This window comes from Tachypleus tridentatus, chromosome 8, assembly GCF_004210375.1.
Source record: "Tachypleus tridentatus isolate NWPU-2018 chromosome 8, ASM421037v1, whole genome shotgun sequence".
Taxonomy (NCBI): domain Eukaryota; kingdom Metazoa; phylum Arthropoda; class Merostomata; order Xiphosura; family Limulidae; genus Tachypleus; species Tachypleus tridentatus.
Window position 1 is genome coordinate 82,237,844 of NC_134832.1, and position 15,627 is coordinate 82,253,470.

The 15,627-nt window shown below is 29.8% G+C and overlaps 1 protein-coding gene across 4 annotated transcripts in view; it reads left to right on the forward strand.

Annotated features, from left to right (window-relative positions):
* LOC143222795 (uncharacterized) overlaps window positions 1-15,627 on the forward strand; it is a 76,764-nt gene that overhangs the window by 30,514 nt on the left and 30,623 nt on the right. For 3 of the 4 annotated variants that reach the window (XM_076449780.1, XM_076449782.1, XM_076449781.1), the window contains 3 exons: window positions 497-703; window positions 14,158-14,367; window positions 14,775-14,885. In XM_076449780.1, coding sequence (XP_076305895.1) covers window positions 14,290-14,367; window positions 14,775-14,885 — 189 coding nt within the window. In that variant the 5' untranslated portion in view covers window positions 497-703; window positions 14,158-14,289. The remainder of the gene's footprint in view (window positions 1-496; window positions 704-14,157; window positions 14,368-14,774; window positions 14,886-15,627) is intronic. The other variant, XM_076449783.1, reaches the window with a different exon arrangement.

Consider the following 15,627-nt stretch of genomic DNA (forward strand, 5'->3'; position numbering starts at 1 on the left):
TTTTATATGTATTTTTATTTTGAATTTAGTACATAAGATTTTGTATTCTATACTCTGAACATTAACTTCTGTTATTGGTTGGATCTTAGAGAGAAAAAATAATCAAATGTTAAAATGTGAGATGAATGAATTAAGCCTTGTAGACATGTACTGTAAAAAATTTGCTTTTAAGACAGAATGTGGGTAAACCACATTTTAAACAAATCTGAAACTCTGATATATTTAAACAAATACATCATTATAAGTTCAAGAATAGCAAAGGTGTAAACCACAAAAAGCATGTTTTAAAATTAGGAATATGTTTTTCCTCATAATATGAAGATACCAGAAATTACATGTTAAATGAATTGTATAATTTAAATGAACATGTCTTCCAATAATAACTCTTTATTGAACAGTCTAATTGCCTGTTATAAGATTATTTTATTTTATGCTGATTACCTTTCATAAAAAGACTTGTTAAGCTTACTAAATCATTTTTTTATTATTTCTACAGGAACATCATTTGATGTACTAATGTTTTGAAAACATGGTGAGAAGCACAACCTGTTTATTTACATTAATTTGTTGCTACTTTTAAAGAAGCTTTACCAGTAACTTGCTTGACTCTTCCTTTCTCTTCTTTCTGATAATGAGTAGATGAGGTACATGTTTCTTGCATAATATGATGAAACTGTGGACTAAGTTGTAGCAGTTTTTTAAGGTGAGTGGAAATATGTTTTAATGTAAGCATGATTAAAGTACCTTGTCATGTGTAATGATCCTAAATTTCCTATAGTTGTCATAATATTGTCTCATTTTTAGTCTTTTTTTAGTTTTAATTGTTTTTTTTGGTCATTGTTTGAAATATAATTGGTACACTCCATTTTTAACTTTCTGCTCTTTAAGTTAGACAATTGTTATAAACTACATTTTTCTCTTGTACTGTGCGAGTATATTGTATTTTCATACTTAATACTAAGAATAGTAGGAAAAGGTGAAAAAATAAATTATGGCAGGGTAGGAGTCATCTTTTAACTACATGAGAAAACTTAGTATATGAAATAGACTGTCTTTGTATATAGTAAAAATAATATTGTAAATATTTCTCTTTAAGAAGAGATTGTCAGATATAAAAACTGTTTAGTGTAGGTCATATTCATTTATTTATTTTGTGAATTAATATTTCCTGATTGTTAAGTGTACGTTTTACATAATAAGAGAGTTGAAAGCAGACAGTTGTTGAAAGTTGTGTTTGTAAATTACTGATGTTGAGGCTGTCAAATATTGCATGCAGTCCATTGATATGAAGGATATACAGGTTTCTAAAAAGGCTAAGTGATAGAAATATAAATAGCACTAAGCAGACAAAAAAAAAAATAAACCAAAAGTGAAGCCTGATAAAAGAGAATTTCAGTCAGAGAGAAGTTAAAAATGTTAATTTCATTGCTGCTAGAGTGAACAGCCTAACAGATAATATATTAAAGTCAGATTAACAGTTTCCTAAAATTGTAGGAGAATAATTTTTCATTGAAGAGTATCACAAAGAAACTGATTCTGTCTGTGTGGACTTTGACAAAAAGCAGACGATTATTTGAAAGTAAGCCTATATGTAGAGAGGATACATTTATGTGAAGTAGTTCTAAATGTAGAAAAGTAAATGAGTATTGGAGGTTCAGGATACAACAGAGGTAGCTCACAAGGCAGCATAGGTGAATCATGAATACTCTTGTCATAAAAGGGAAGAGAAAGAGAGTGAAGAAATGGATTAAGTTGATTACATATACGCTGATAGTATTTAAGATAGAAATAGTTTAGTTTGTCAACTGAATTCTAAGGCAGTTGAACTGGCCTGTGTACATGCATAGTGTAAATAATTTTTGTACATACATTTAACTTGTTTTGAATGTATTATTTTAAAACAAGCAGAGTGCCTACTGCTCATTTATCATCAGTTGATTACCAAGTCATACACCTACTGTAGGAGAATCCTTAGCCCAATACACCCATATATATAGATATATATTTAATACTATTATACTATTAAAAAAAATGAAGTTTACTGACAAAGAATAATAATAAAAAAAGGATGTGAAGAAAATAAGTTGTAAGAATATATATATGTAAAACAAGGAAATAAATTGAACACTCGCAACATATAACACCTAGTTTATTTGAAACAAACAAGAATTTGTTATTAAAATGCCATAAAAACTGGAAAAAGAAAGTAAAATAGATAGGAAAGCAAAGGCAAGGCCCAGAATTTGGAAAAATGATTAAAGATGAACCATGAAACATGTGCAGTGAAAACAAAAATGCTAACACAAAGTGTTAGTGAAGAAGACAAAAGAGAACATTGCCTTAAAAGGAAGTGATGAAAAATTAAGGAATTCAAAAATATTAAATAAAGGAGGATCATACAGAAGAACAAGTATAAGGAAATAATTAAGCATTCAAAAGCTTAGAAAGCTAAAATAAAGTGTGAAGAAACTAAAAAGTATAGATAGAAAAGGAACGGTTAATTTATCTTCAAAAAGGTAATATTTGTACACCTCAATGAGCAAAAGTGAAACAGTCTCTTGCTGGAAGGAAAGTTCTGAAATGTATTGTACAACAGTTGGTTTTAGGAAAAGTAGTAACACTAATTAAAAGAAATGTAAGTATAGCTTCTGAGAACAATGAAAGAGAAGCAAATTGTTTTGAAGATTCTCAGGAAAGATTATAAATACTTAAATTATTTTTTTTGCCAAATGTTCTAGTTTATACAAACAACATTGTTGACAGCTTTATAGATTATAGATGCTTAAAAGGGAGAGTAAAAAAAATCTTTCCTGGCATAGAAAGACTATAACATTAAGATGTGTGTTCAGAAAGACACCAGCTTAAGGTAGTACTGAATCCAAAAAGTAATGCACATTGCAATAAAATCATCATAAATGTAATTATGGTTTTAAAAAAAAATGTTAAAAATGAGTTAAATATAATGCAGAAGTTGAGTAGAATTAATTGAGTTGAGAAGTTAATTATATTAAAATGATTTTGGAACCCACCACTTTATTACTTTCATATTGCTACTAGTGGTCATGCTCTTTCTGACAACCATGCATTTTGACAATAGCCTTATAGTGTAGTTTCCATTGCAAAATGGTCCATCATAAAGACTTTCATGTTCAAAGCTTACTCTGCATGCTTTCAATAATCTATTGTGTAATGTGCTGGTTTCCCAACACATTTTTAAAAAAGTCTAATTGCTGCATCTGGCAACTTGACAATTGTTTCTTTGTATGGAATAACTTGGACACCCATTTCCTTTGCTGTTTGAATTATATGAGAGTCAGAGTGTTATTAGAAGCCTTATTTTGGTGAACTTGTATCCTGTTGACCTATTTCTAGATGGAGATCTGTCTTGATAATGTTGCATGCTATACATAAATGACTTATCTAATTTTGTGTTTGTTGATTTTTTTGCCTGTTATGACATGCCACACTTTATTTACCACAGCTTAGGCACAATTTGTTGCAGGACACTCTAGATGGCCCTGGTGTTTCAGGTTTATCAATATTTCTTTGTTTTCCAATCCAATTAAGTACAAGGAATCTAAACATATTTGTATGATTTGAGAGTATGATTATTTTGTGTTAAAAAAGAATGTTCAATACTGTTTGAAAAGTAATCAATTTTTGGTGGCATCATACTATCTATGAAATGTCAAACAATGTCAAAATGTATTTCTAATGTGCAGTTTCATCACAAATTTCTATTGGTTGTGGTTTTCATGTGATTTGCTGATTTGCATATTCAAAATCTATGAAATGTCAAACAATGCCAAAATGTATTTCTAATGTGCAGTTTCATCACAACTTTCCATTGGTTGTGGTTTTCATGTGACTTGCATATTTAAAATCATTTTCGTAAAATCTTCTCAACCCACTGTCATTATAGCCAATAAGATGTTTTAAACTATAAAGAAAAGTGGAATAGGATATTACATATAGGGCTTATGAAAATACTAGTAATTTGTTGCTTAGATCTGCTTGATTTTTCATTACCCAGGACAAGAAAATACTTAATATTCATGTTTCTGAATATTGTATCGCCAATGTCAGAAAACAGTGAGTGTTACATAAATTTATAAGCAAAAATGCACACTCCAGTTGTTTTTAGTAAACAGCACAAATGACCAATAGAAATTTATTTCTTGATATTGAAGTGAAAGTTTAAACAACTGGACATAAAAAGTAACTTAAATAATTAGTAATACAGTCATTAGTACTTAGTGCTATAATTCAATATACTAGAATATAAAACTTAGTGATTAGCTTATGCTGAATCATCTGTGGAGCACACTTTGTGTTAGTTTCAAATAACTTCTGATCAAAGGAAAGCAGTTATATAAATCAAAATTAAATCCTAAGTGAATAAACTGCTGTTAGTAAGAATATGCTAAGAGAGTATAGGAGAGGTATCCCTTCTTTTACTGAAATGGATCTATGTCCCCACCCCCAAGAAAATGTTTAAAAAATATTAGTACTCAGAACTATGTTCTAGAGCAGTAGTTCCAAACCAGGGGTGAGAGGTAACATTTGTTTTGGCTACCTTTATTCTTAAATAAATAATTACTGTGAGGGGTGTGAGAACATATTAAAATTTTTTAGGGGTGTGGGGCATAAAAAAGGTTGGGAACCACTGTTCTAGAGGCACACAGACTACATGTGTCATGACATTTTAGAATGTTGACTAGTGATAAAATGAGGGAAAGAATCAGTTATACAAGTACACATTCATTTTTTGCAAAACTCCAACTAACTGTTGAAAGATATATACATATATTTATAATCAGTATATTAATCAAATGTGCTTAAATGTAATATTTTAAAGTTGTGTAGTACATGAAGAATAAAAGCTAATTATCAACTTTGGAGGTTACCCAAATTAGTACTCTGAAGTGCATTCCAAAAGCATCTGGAATACAAAAATGATCAATGCACATTAAATCTAAAAAACAAAAACTGCTGGTTCAGTTGTAAATGTAGAAATATGAAAAATAATAGCATTACTATAGTGTAGTACTAGTGTGATTTTTTGGTTAAGTAATATTTAAACAGAAAATTAACATAAGTATATTTCTCGTGATTTCCAACAAGCCATTACAGTTCATGTCAGATTCTTTGCATAGTTTGTATTTCAGTAACCATCAACATATTTACTTATAATTTACTGAGATTTATTGTAAACAAATTCCACAACAGTTAATAGGAAAAGGAAAATATATGTAGTACTGGTTGAGGAAATTGTTCAATAGACCTATCAAAGATGAACTGTTGTTTTACACACGTTGTTAGGAAAACATTGGCATATGTATTGTATAGAATGCAATAGATTAAACTATTAATAGTTTTGTCTTGAAAAGAGACACTTCAAACATGTATAATCCTAACCTTTCCCCCCCATTTTATTAATGATCTGTTTTTGCATCAGTTAAATGCAAATATTTTTTGTGAATGCTGTGAAGGAAATCTACTACAGCATGAAATATAAATCTCTCACACCTAATGCACATCATTGGATTTTCTCTTTATGCTCACTGTTTGGTATTCCTGAAAACAGTTTTCTGAAATAAATGTTTTTTCCAAACTCACAAAATACAAAAAAATAATAATAGAGATGCTCAAAATTTGCTAAGAAAAAATTCTTACAATTCATAACTGTTGGCAACTAATTATATACTTACATTACCAGACTGTCAGTCTACAGTTCACTGGTTCTATTAATCTTGCCTCCCACTAGCACAGCAGTATATCTGCAGACTTACAGTGGTATAATCCAAGTTCCAATACCTATGATAAGCAGACACAGATAGTTCATTATGTTGCTTTGTGCTTAATTCCAAACAAACTATTAATCTTAACATCTATTTGGTTGTCCAGAAATAAATGTTGTTTTTAAAATGCAAAGTTTGGAAAACCAGTGTTGTAAAACATACTTTAGTCAAAGTAAGCATCATTTACTTCAACACAATTTTGCTACCATGTAACAACACTGTTTATGCCCCTGCTGTAGAAATCAGAGTTTTTATGCTCAATGAAGTCCCTGAAAGCTTCTTCTGCAGTTGCGTGGTTTTGAAAATTTTTATTGTTCAAAACATTGTCCAAGTGCTTGAAAAAATTAAAATCTATAGGGAAAAGGTCTGGAGAATAAAGTGGATGAGGTAGAACCTTCATTCCAAATTTATTCGGTTTTTGGAGCATCACCCTTGATAAGCCTCATTATGCCAATTTTGTTGATCTTCAGTCAGCTCATGCAGAACCCATTTATCAAACTTTTTTGTCTTTCTAGTTGCACTCAGGTGGTTGGTAATGCTTGATTAACTTGTGCCTAGCTTTTCTGCAAGCTCGCGTATTATTACATGCGGGTCTGTCTCAGCTGTTTCTCTTCATGTGTTTTCATCTAAGGATGGCTTTCTTCCACAACCTTTGTAGTCTTCAAGACTTTCATCTCCATGTCAGAACATTTGGAACCAATGCTGAACTGTATATTCAGTAACAGACCCATGGCTGAATGCATGTTTGATGTTCCTTGTAGTTTCAGGAGTTTTTTTGTCCAAGCTTGAAGTTGTAGAGGAAAAACACACAAGTTCTTGTCCATGCTACCTTGGGGATTGCAAAACTTACTCTGAGTAGAGTTGAAACAACAGACAATTAATACACCTTGTAAGCAACAAACATTGGATTAAACCAACCAACCAACAATGAGTTATTCAATATTCAGCTTCTAATTATCATTATGAGATTTCTGACATTTATTTCTGGAATACCTAATATATTCCAGGACACAATAATACAACTTGAAGAATTGTGCATATTTTTAAATATAAAAATCACAATGTGTGGCTAATTTCTGTAATATTTGATCTAGTTTCTAGTAAATTGTCTTGCAAAGAGAATTTCTTAAAGAAAATCAAAATTTCATTGAAATTTAAGTTTGCTTATCTCTTTACAGGCAACTGTGCTCATAGTTTTAAATTGATTTTAAATATGAACCTCAATTACACTCATCACTAGGTACTTTAGTATGGGAATTCATTGATGGTATTGAGTTGTTCGTTTATGAAATAAATAGTGGTCACCTTAATCCTAGTCTTAAATCTTAGATTTTTAAGAATATGGAAAAAAAAACAAGTATGTTATTATATACAGTTAGGAAGATCAGTTTACAATGGACTTTGCACATTGGTATTAAACCTATCAGTTTAAAACATTTTATTATTATCCTGGCTAAGATATCAGTCCTCCTGATGTTTCCTAAGAATAAATTATAAGACTTTTATCCTCATAACATTTATACATTGTTGCAGAAAACAGTATATTTAATAATGAAAACAAAGTTTGAAATTACAAATAAAAAGGTGATTTATGTCTATATTTCCAGCATGTTGTATCTTGTTACTCCAGAAAATATTTGTCTTTTGCTGTGTGCTTGCACAAAAAAAAGTAACTGTAGTGTGTTTATAAATGTATTAATTGAATGTATAAAGAAATTTATAATTGTGAGTATTGCAGCTTAGGTTTCTGTTTTAAGTATATAGCTTCTTTCATAAAGCAGACCAGACTTAGAATTAACATTGTAACAAATAGCAGTGATGGAATATTACCTTAATTAAATAGTATGACCAGTTTCAAACATCAAACCTTGACCTAGTTACAGATGATACATGTCAGCCCTATAAATGATGATTCAGAAAGTTAAGAATAAAATGTGCAAACTTGTGATGATGGCTGTTTTTCAAACTATTTATTATGCATTACTGAATAAATATTAAAGGCATGTTTTGTGAAAGCACGTGTTCATAAGATTTTTTGGCATGATGTTGAAATGTATAATAATAGTTCTTTTAAATATTTTATAAATATTTAATGTATTTGATGGAGAAGTCGTAGTTGTAAAATGAATTCCAGATAAATTTCAACAAAACTTGAAATTTTGGAAGATTTTTTGTAAGGTATTGTAGTTTGGGTTATAAATACCTACCCATTAGCATTTCTGATATTAAAATGCTGTTATGTAACATATGACACCACATCTTACTTTGTCATATTTCTTATCACTCACGTACACCTCTTTACCTTATTACATTTTAATAAGAATCATGCTAAAATAAACTGTGTTGTATTGAATCGGTAGGGTGAAGCTGTAAAAAAAATAGATATATATGCTACACTTATTCTCTTTTTGCATTGCATTTTTCTGCTAAACAATGTTTTTTTAACCCTATCTCAGAAATTACAGATTGAGCTACTTTTTTGTCTCAGTAAAAATGGACTCTCTGTCTCTTTATTTTGATTGATTAACCAACTTTTATGTTATGTAAACTTCACAGAATCTGTATCATTCATATTAAGTTTGACTGTTGAGCAGTGGGTTAATCTTCTGAATAATTTCCGATACTTTAAGTATATTATCATTGTCATACCCTCTTGTTATATGAAGACTGGGTATGTTTTATTCAGTTTAAAATAATATTCCCAAGACTAATTCAGTTAGCATGGCAAAAACACAAATATGTGGAATTTTCCAACTTGCACATTTCCCTGGAGTAATCAATTAGGGCATGCTTGCTGGAGGTTTGAAGGATGGTGAGTTATGGGATACAAGGTGGTTATCTCTAATTTATAACTGAATTTTTCTGGAATAACGCTAGTTATGATGTGAATGCCCTTTTTAAAATTGGCCAGCTTAAAGGAATTCATGCCATAATAATTCTTATTTTAACAAGTCACTCAAACAAATTTTCTTCTGATCATTATTATGGTAATTATGGCTTAGCTGGCCTGAGGAATTGTGTATTGAGTGAAATGTATCATCAGAATGGACATGTACACCTAGCATAGTTGAAATACTAACATACACTCTTCTTGGAAAACCTAGAGGAATTGAATAAAGGGTGCAATGTTTAAAAAATAGACTTAACACTGATGTCTTGTCAAATGTTATTAATTTTGATGACAGTACAAAAATGATCACAGTTAATATCCCAAGATATAATAGGAACTAGTAGGTTTATTGTAACTGTGTTGTGCTGGTCAGAGAGAGAGAGAGAAGTGGAACTTCTTTGAGCTCTATCTTATTAATCCAGAATGTTTCCACAGCTAAGATAAGTGCAACATTCTCTCACCACTAAAACAATTTGTTTAACAATACAAGAAAGTAAAACAAAGAAAAATGGCTAAAAAATGAAAGTTTCACATATGATAGAAATAAACCTTTTAACAATACTTTTTAATACTTAAGATGTCATACCTCAGATTAATACAAAATAACCCTCTAATTATGAAACTACATGCCATACAAAAATTTGCATTCCATTACCAAATGTTTGCCCTTTCAGCTGTGGAGGAGCTATAATATAATGGTCAATCACAGTCTTTGTTATTAAAGAGCAGGCCAAGAATTGTCAAATGGTAATATTGACTTTCTGCCTTTCTTTTAGTCTGTCACTTCTAAATTAGCAACAGCTAGTACAAATAACCTCTAGTAGCTTTATGAAAAATTTGACAGAAGAATGAAAGAAACCATACAAAAAATAGACCATTTAATGAAGATGATATTTCAGTGCTTTGACACAAAAACAAAGCACTTGTACTACACCCCTGTGACACTAATGCATCAAAATACACTTTAAACTTAAATTGGATGAAGTACATTCAAGTAAAGCTATTCACAGATGAAAATAATATTTACAAAAACATTTATTTGTATGGGGTACCTGTAAAAAAAAAACTGTGTGTGCATGCACATGCTTATGTGAAGAAATACCTTTTTAATAAAGGAAATAAATATAGGTATAATTGATATTAACCCTTCAAAAACAGTACAAACAAAATAATAAGGATTGCATTTGTTTTTCCTTTGTTTCTCCTTCATTTCATTGGGTCTTCTTTTTTGTTTGTTTGTTTCATTGCTTTCCACCTCATCTATCATCAGGCTGTATGTTTCTCCATATCAATAATTTCTGGTTTCATAACTGTCTTGTCAGCTAGTGATTGATATTTGCCTAGTCCATCTTCCTTTGTTTTCATTATTATATTGACTTGATTCAATCTTTTTCCATCTGTAAGAACAGAAATGTGATATCCTTTTCAAAAGGCATTGAGCTTGAAGAAAGACAAGTTACTCTTTTTTTACTTATATAAATTATTTTATTAATTTTATGCTACAAAAGAAGTGTAATCAAAACTGTACATAAGCTTTTACACAGTTTTTGACTGGTACATGTAACATGTCTAAACATCTTACTCCTCTGTTTATATACTGCTCTATGGTATATACTCTTTTAAAGCTTTATCATGCACAGTTTAAAGTAGGCTGTGTAAGTGTACTGCCACATTGTCTGTAAGTGTTTTATACTGTACCAACAAGACCCCAAACATTGTAGATATCTTGTATTATCATGAAAAAGAGCTAATGCTACTGTATTTTATAATGTGATCCAACCACTAAAAATTTATAATAGCTTCTATCTTAATTTACTTATTGTCAGAAGTGTAGCACTTTTTTTCACTACTGTCTAAATTGAATTAAATGTATTATTTCAACCTCTTAAGATAATGTTTGTAACTTGTCTTCCTTCCTGAATATATTAGTTTCCAAAAAAATTTTGCTTTGTTTCCACATATCGTAGCAAGAAACATAATGTGTTGAATGAAACTAAATATTTTGTTTTTCACACCTAAATTTGTACCTTATATAAATAAATGATAGTGTGTGATAAAAAATACAGCAAATTTTTCTCTTCTGTCAATATTTATTGTTGCCTTATTCTTGTCTGTTCAAAGTATTTAAATAAATTTTTTGCTTTGCTTTCTATCACTTTAGGTAGTACATAATTTTTATATTTATAGAAATATGCCATTAAAATGTTAAATAAAATGGACATTTTATTTTTGTCAGTGAAAGTGAACTAATTTTTATTTCATTGATTTTTACCAATAAAAAAAACTTTCCTTTGAATGAAAACCTTTCTGGTTTTGTTTAATATTTATAAACCCTACCTAAAAGTTTTAATTTTCTCAAAACATTTAATACCAAACTGTTTGTTGTCGTTGTTTTTCCCAACTAACTTATCCCCATTGCACCAAACATGTTTCCCTTTTCAGCCGTCGGTGCGTTATAATGTGACGGCTAATCCCACTATTCGTTGATAAAAGAGTAGCCCAAGAGTTGGTGGTGGGTAGTGATGACTAGCTCCCTTACCTCTAGTCTTTCACTGCTAAATTAGGGACAGCTAGCTCAATAGCCCTTGTGTAGCTGTGTGCAAAATTCAAAATAAAACCAAACCAAAACCCAACTAACTTTTCATGTGTGAAGAGCTATGTTTTATTTCCTTTTAATGTTCACTGTCAAAATATTTGTTCAAATACCTGAGAACAACAGTTGTGATCTCCAGGACAGTTATTTTTAATTACATCAAATTATTTGGCATGTAGCATAGTGCTCATGTGTTTTAAAATAGCACCTAATAGTTCAACAACTACATGTTACTCTCTTTCATGTAACATTTTTGATTGTTAAAGGGTAAAACTCTCTCATTCATTAATAGTTGTTATAGCTCACTTGTACATTATGGTTTTTGTATGTTGTTCTTTAAGTAATTTGCTCTTCAAAATACATGCTATAATCTTTACTACAACATATTTCCTGTTATTTTATTTCAAAGGTTAATAACAAGTTATAATTTTTGTCAACATTTGAGTTGTAAATGTAAATTGAACTTAGCTATACACTTGCAATTGACTTTATGTAACTTTTTTATTTTTCAAGGTGCATTTTCATTCACTATTGGATATAATCTATGATGTCAAGTTCAGTTCCATAAAATAAATTTTTCTTTTTCTGCCCCTTTCCTAAATTAAGTTTAAGTGTGTGTATGTACAAGTGAATATACATATACAGGGATTCCAATGTTTTCTGCTCATCCCAAGTAATAGCTTTAAACTTGTTAAGAAACTGTCATTCTTGATAATATATTATCTAATTCTTAGTTTTCAAACTACTTCCTTGTTTTTTTATGCATAGTTTTTGTACATGCCTTAGCTGCTGTCCTTATGTCACATCAAGTGGTTTGATATTTACTAATGAAACACAAGTATGGAAACAATTATAATGAAATAATAATACTTGCTAAATGAATGATGTTAACTATTGCCATGTGATCACTACCATGTTTCTTAAAATATGCAGTAAACACATACTAATTTACTGTAAATAAAATAATGTAAACGTGTTTTATCATCATCATTCATCGGTAATTGTATAATAATCTTTTAATTTTACAAAATATTGTACATTATCTCAGTAACATAAACAAAAATAATGCTCAGAAATTTGAGTTTTCAGAATATTTTATGGTCAATTACCATACTCACCAAAAAGTAAGCTTAATTAAGCTTATTTAATTTGAAAACAATTTAATTTTATTTGATGAACCTAATAAAAACATGTTTAAAAACATTACAACTAAATAAAACCATAACATGTTAATTAAAAAGTAAAAGCTTCATAATATTCAAGAAAAAACATCAAAATACCTTAATTAACCTCTAAGCAATCTCCATTCAGACTTTTTTTGTTTCATACAGTATGTATATTCCTGTGTCTGGTTAAGCTATTCATATCTCATGATGACAAAAGCTTCTCCAAATATTGTACATTTATTAATGTGTTAAGCTTGTAATATTTCTTTATTAATGATTCAACCCATATATAAACTTGTATTATCTTTTGTTTTATTGAAGAAAATTTCTGTAGCTTTCAAATGCACAAATACTTTCACAATTTACAAATGAAAAAAACTCAAAGAGCAAAGTGTAAAAATTAAACTTTTATATTTACTATTATATGGTAGTCTAATTCTTGCTCTACCCAGTCATATTAATTTTTCTTTACTATTAGGTTGAGGAATAATTTGTGAGCATTTTTAAATAATTTCATTCAAGCATTACATGCAAGACTATACAATACTTCAATGCATGAACACATTACACCCAAAACATTTATTATGAAACTTTATTTCATGTAATACCTAGGTATATAGTATGCATTGTTTTAAACGAAATTGCAAGAAATTAAATGCGAAAAGCAGATGGTGTTGAAAATGCTCGATTTTGTCCACTTGACATTCCATTTAATGAGCTGAAAATGAAAGCAAAAATTAAAGACATATGAAAATCAAACACACCATCTATTAGAGCAAAAAATTATCTACCAAATGACATGAAATATTTTGCGAAAGCGTTTCATTTATGAATATATTTTTTTAACTTGAAAAAACGCTCACGAATTATTCCTCAACCCAATAGTTCTGCTTATAAATTTGTTACAGTCACTGTAGTTCTATAAAACAAAATGGAGGCAGGTCACAGGCCCCCTTCCATACATCAACAACTACTTATATGACAATAAATAATAGTTATTGATTTATTAAAGAACAAAAAGGGTACAGACTCCCTTCCCTATATCTGCTCCAGCTAACACAGTGTAAAAAAAACAGTAAATTCAACACCAGAGTAGCCAGAGATTAAGTGGCCGGATGCCAATAGTTAGTTGATTTCCTTCTAGCCAACAGTTCAAATGTGATGATGGTGGCAGATAACCTTAGCATTTTTACAATAAAATATGGGGAGAGCAAATTTAGTAGCAATGAGGATTGAGCCTGAGATCCTCCCATCATGAATCTCCACCCCCTAATTATGCACACAGCTTTGTGCTCAACAACAAATATAATAGCAATACTTTGATAGTTGGAATAATTGAAAATGCACATTTCAGTTGGTGTAGTTGCTACTCTTACATAATCAAATATTTGCTTAATTTGCACAGCTATACCCCCAACAGGAATGATGCTTCTGGTTATATCCCATCAACTTGTATACATAAATACTGACTACCAACTAGTATTCTAAAAACAAAAGTGGATAGATCATAAAACTTTCACAGACTTGTAGATAGTTCTTGTCATTTGTTTAATAAATATAAGTCACATAAAAATGTGTACAGGAACAGGTGGTCATACATTTTATTTATTTACATTTTTTTTGTATCGGCAGTATGATGAAAATTGTATTTCATTCCTTTTAAGATTCTAGTAGCAGATAGTTTGACTTCTTTTTTTAATTTTCCAGATGCTTCCATGCAAAAATATTACAACCAAATGTTATTGGTAAACTGCAAAGAAAAAAGATTTAATTGGAAAATGGATGTTAGATTAGAGTGACAGGGCTCATTTCTCAAGAGATACAAAATTATCTCTAGCTATGGCTTCTAAGTCTCTTCCTATTACTATTGTTGATGTCCACCAGTTAGCTGCTGTGGTGAGGAATCAGATTGATACGGTAAGTAGCATGATACGTACATAAGACTTGTATCTATTGAACATTTCATAACTTAATGGTTAAAATAATTAATAACAAATTTTAATATCGAAGGTTAAGTTGTAATGTATAGTATTTTAAAAAATATGAAAATCTTTAATAGAAATTTGTGCTACGTTTGATGTTAAAGTAGATATTTTAATATTACATCAGGAACAACATTTTAGTACACTATTCAGTGTTTATCGTATGTTGTTTTTTCATCAGTGATGAGAGTATTAATATAATCTCTAACATTGAACTGATGTTTTATTTATTTACTAAAATAATAACCTGTTTATATCATGTATGTGAAGATAAAAAGAAAGTGGAGTGCAGTGTAATGGGTGTTAATGAATACCACTATACATCAATTATTTCTTTTACAGGTATTAATCATTGACAGTCGATCATTTCTTGAATATAATACCTACCATGTTGCCAGTGCTGTTAATGTTTGTTGTTCAAAACTTGTCAAACGTAGATTGCAACAGGATAAGGTAGGTCTAAAATTTATCTCTATAAAAATTATTCTAGTGGGCCAGGTATGTGTGTAATACATGGGAAGGAAATGTTTATTAAATTATTGAGGTGTATCCTGAAATCTAAAATTAATTTCTTTTTTCTTTCTTATTAGCAGTAAATACCAAGATTTTATCTCATCCTTTTAAAATTTTGTAAAACTATTTAGAAAAATCTGTTAAATGTTCAGTAGATATCCATACGTTTGCAGAATGTAATTACATTACTTTAACATGGTTAACACTTCAGCTCGTTAACCAAACTAACTTTTTTAAGAGCCAACTTGATTTGTACAGAAAAAGAAACAAATGTGGCTCACAAATTGATCACACTCTTATAAAATAGATTAAGGTTATTTTTCTTACTTCAGTTGAACCTTACCTTCCCAGCCTTCCAGGTAATTGTTTTGGGTTTTTTGTTGTTGTTTCTTTTGACTTGTGCTATTTTCTTAAGAAGAAAGAAAAATTGATTATTTCATGTGAATATATGGATAACTGTAGAAATAAAATGCAGGTAAAACGTAAAATGTTTTCATATTTTAGTTTGATCAGTTGTTACACTAACATGACAGAAATAATACTGGGCTTGTGAGTGAACTAGAATTTAAAAAACAAAAAGTAATCCAATTATCAGTTAATTAGTTGCTAATAATTAGCCACTCTTTTATACTGTTATGTGGTTCCTCCATTGACTACATTTGAGACATTTTATGATACAGCT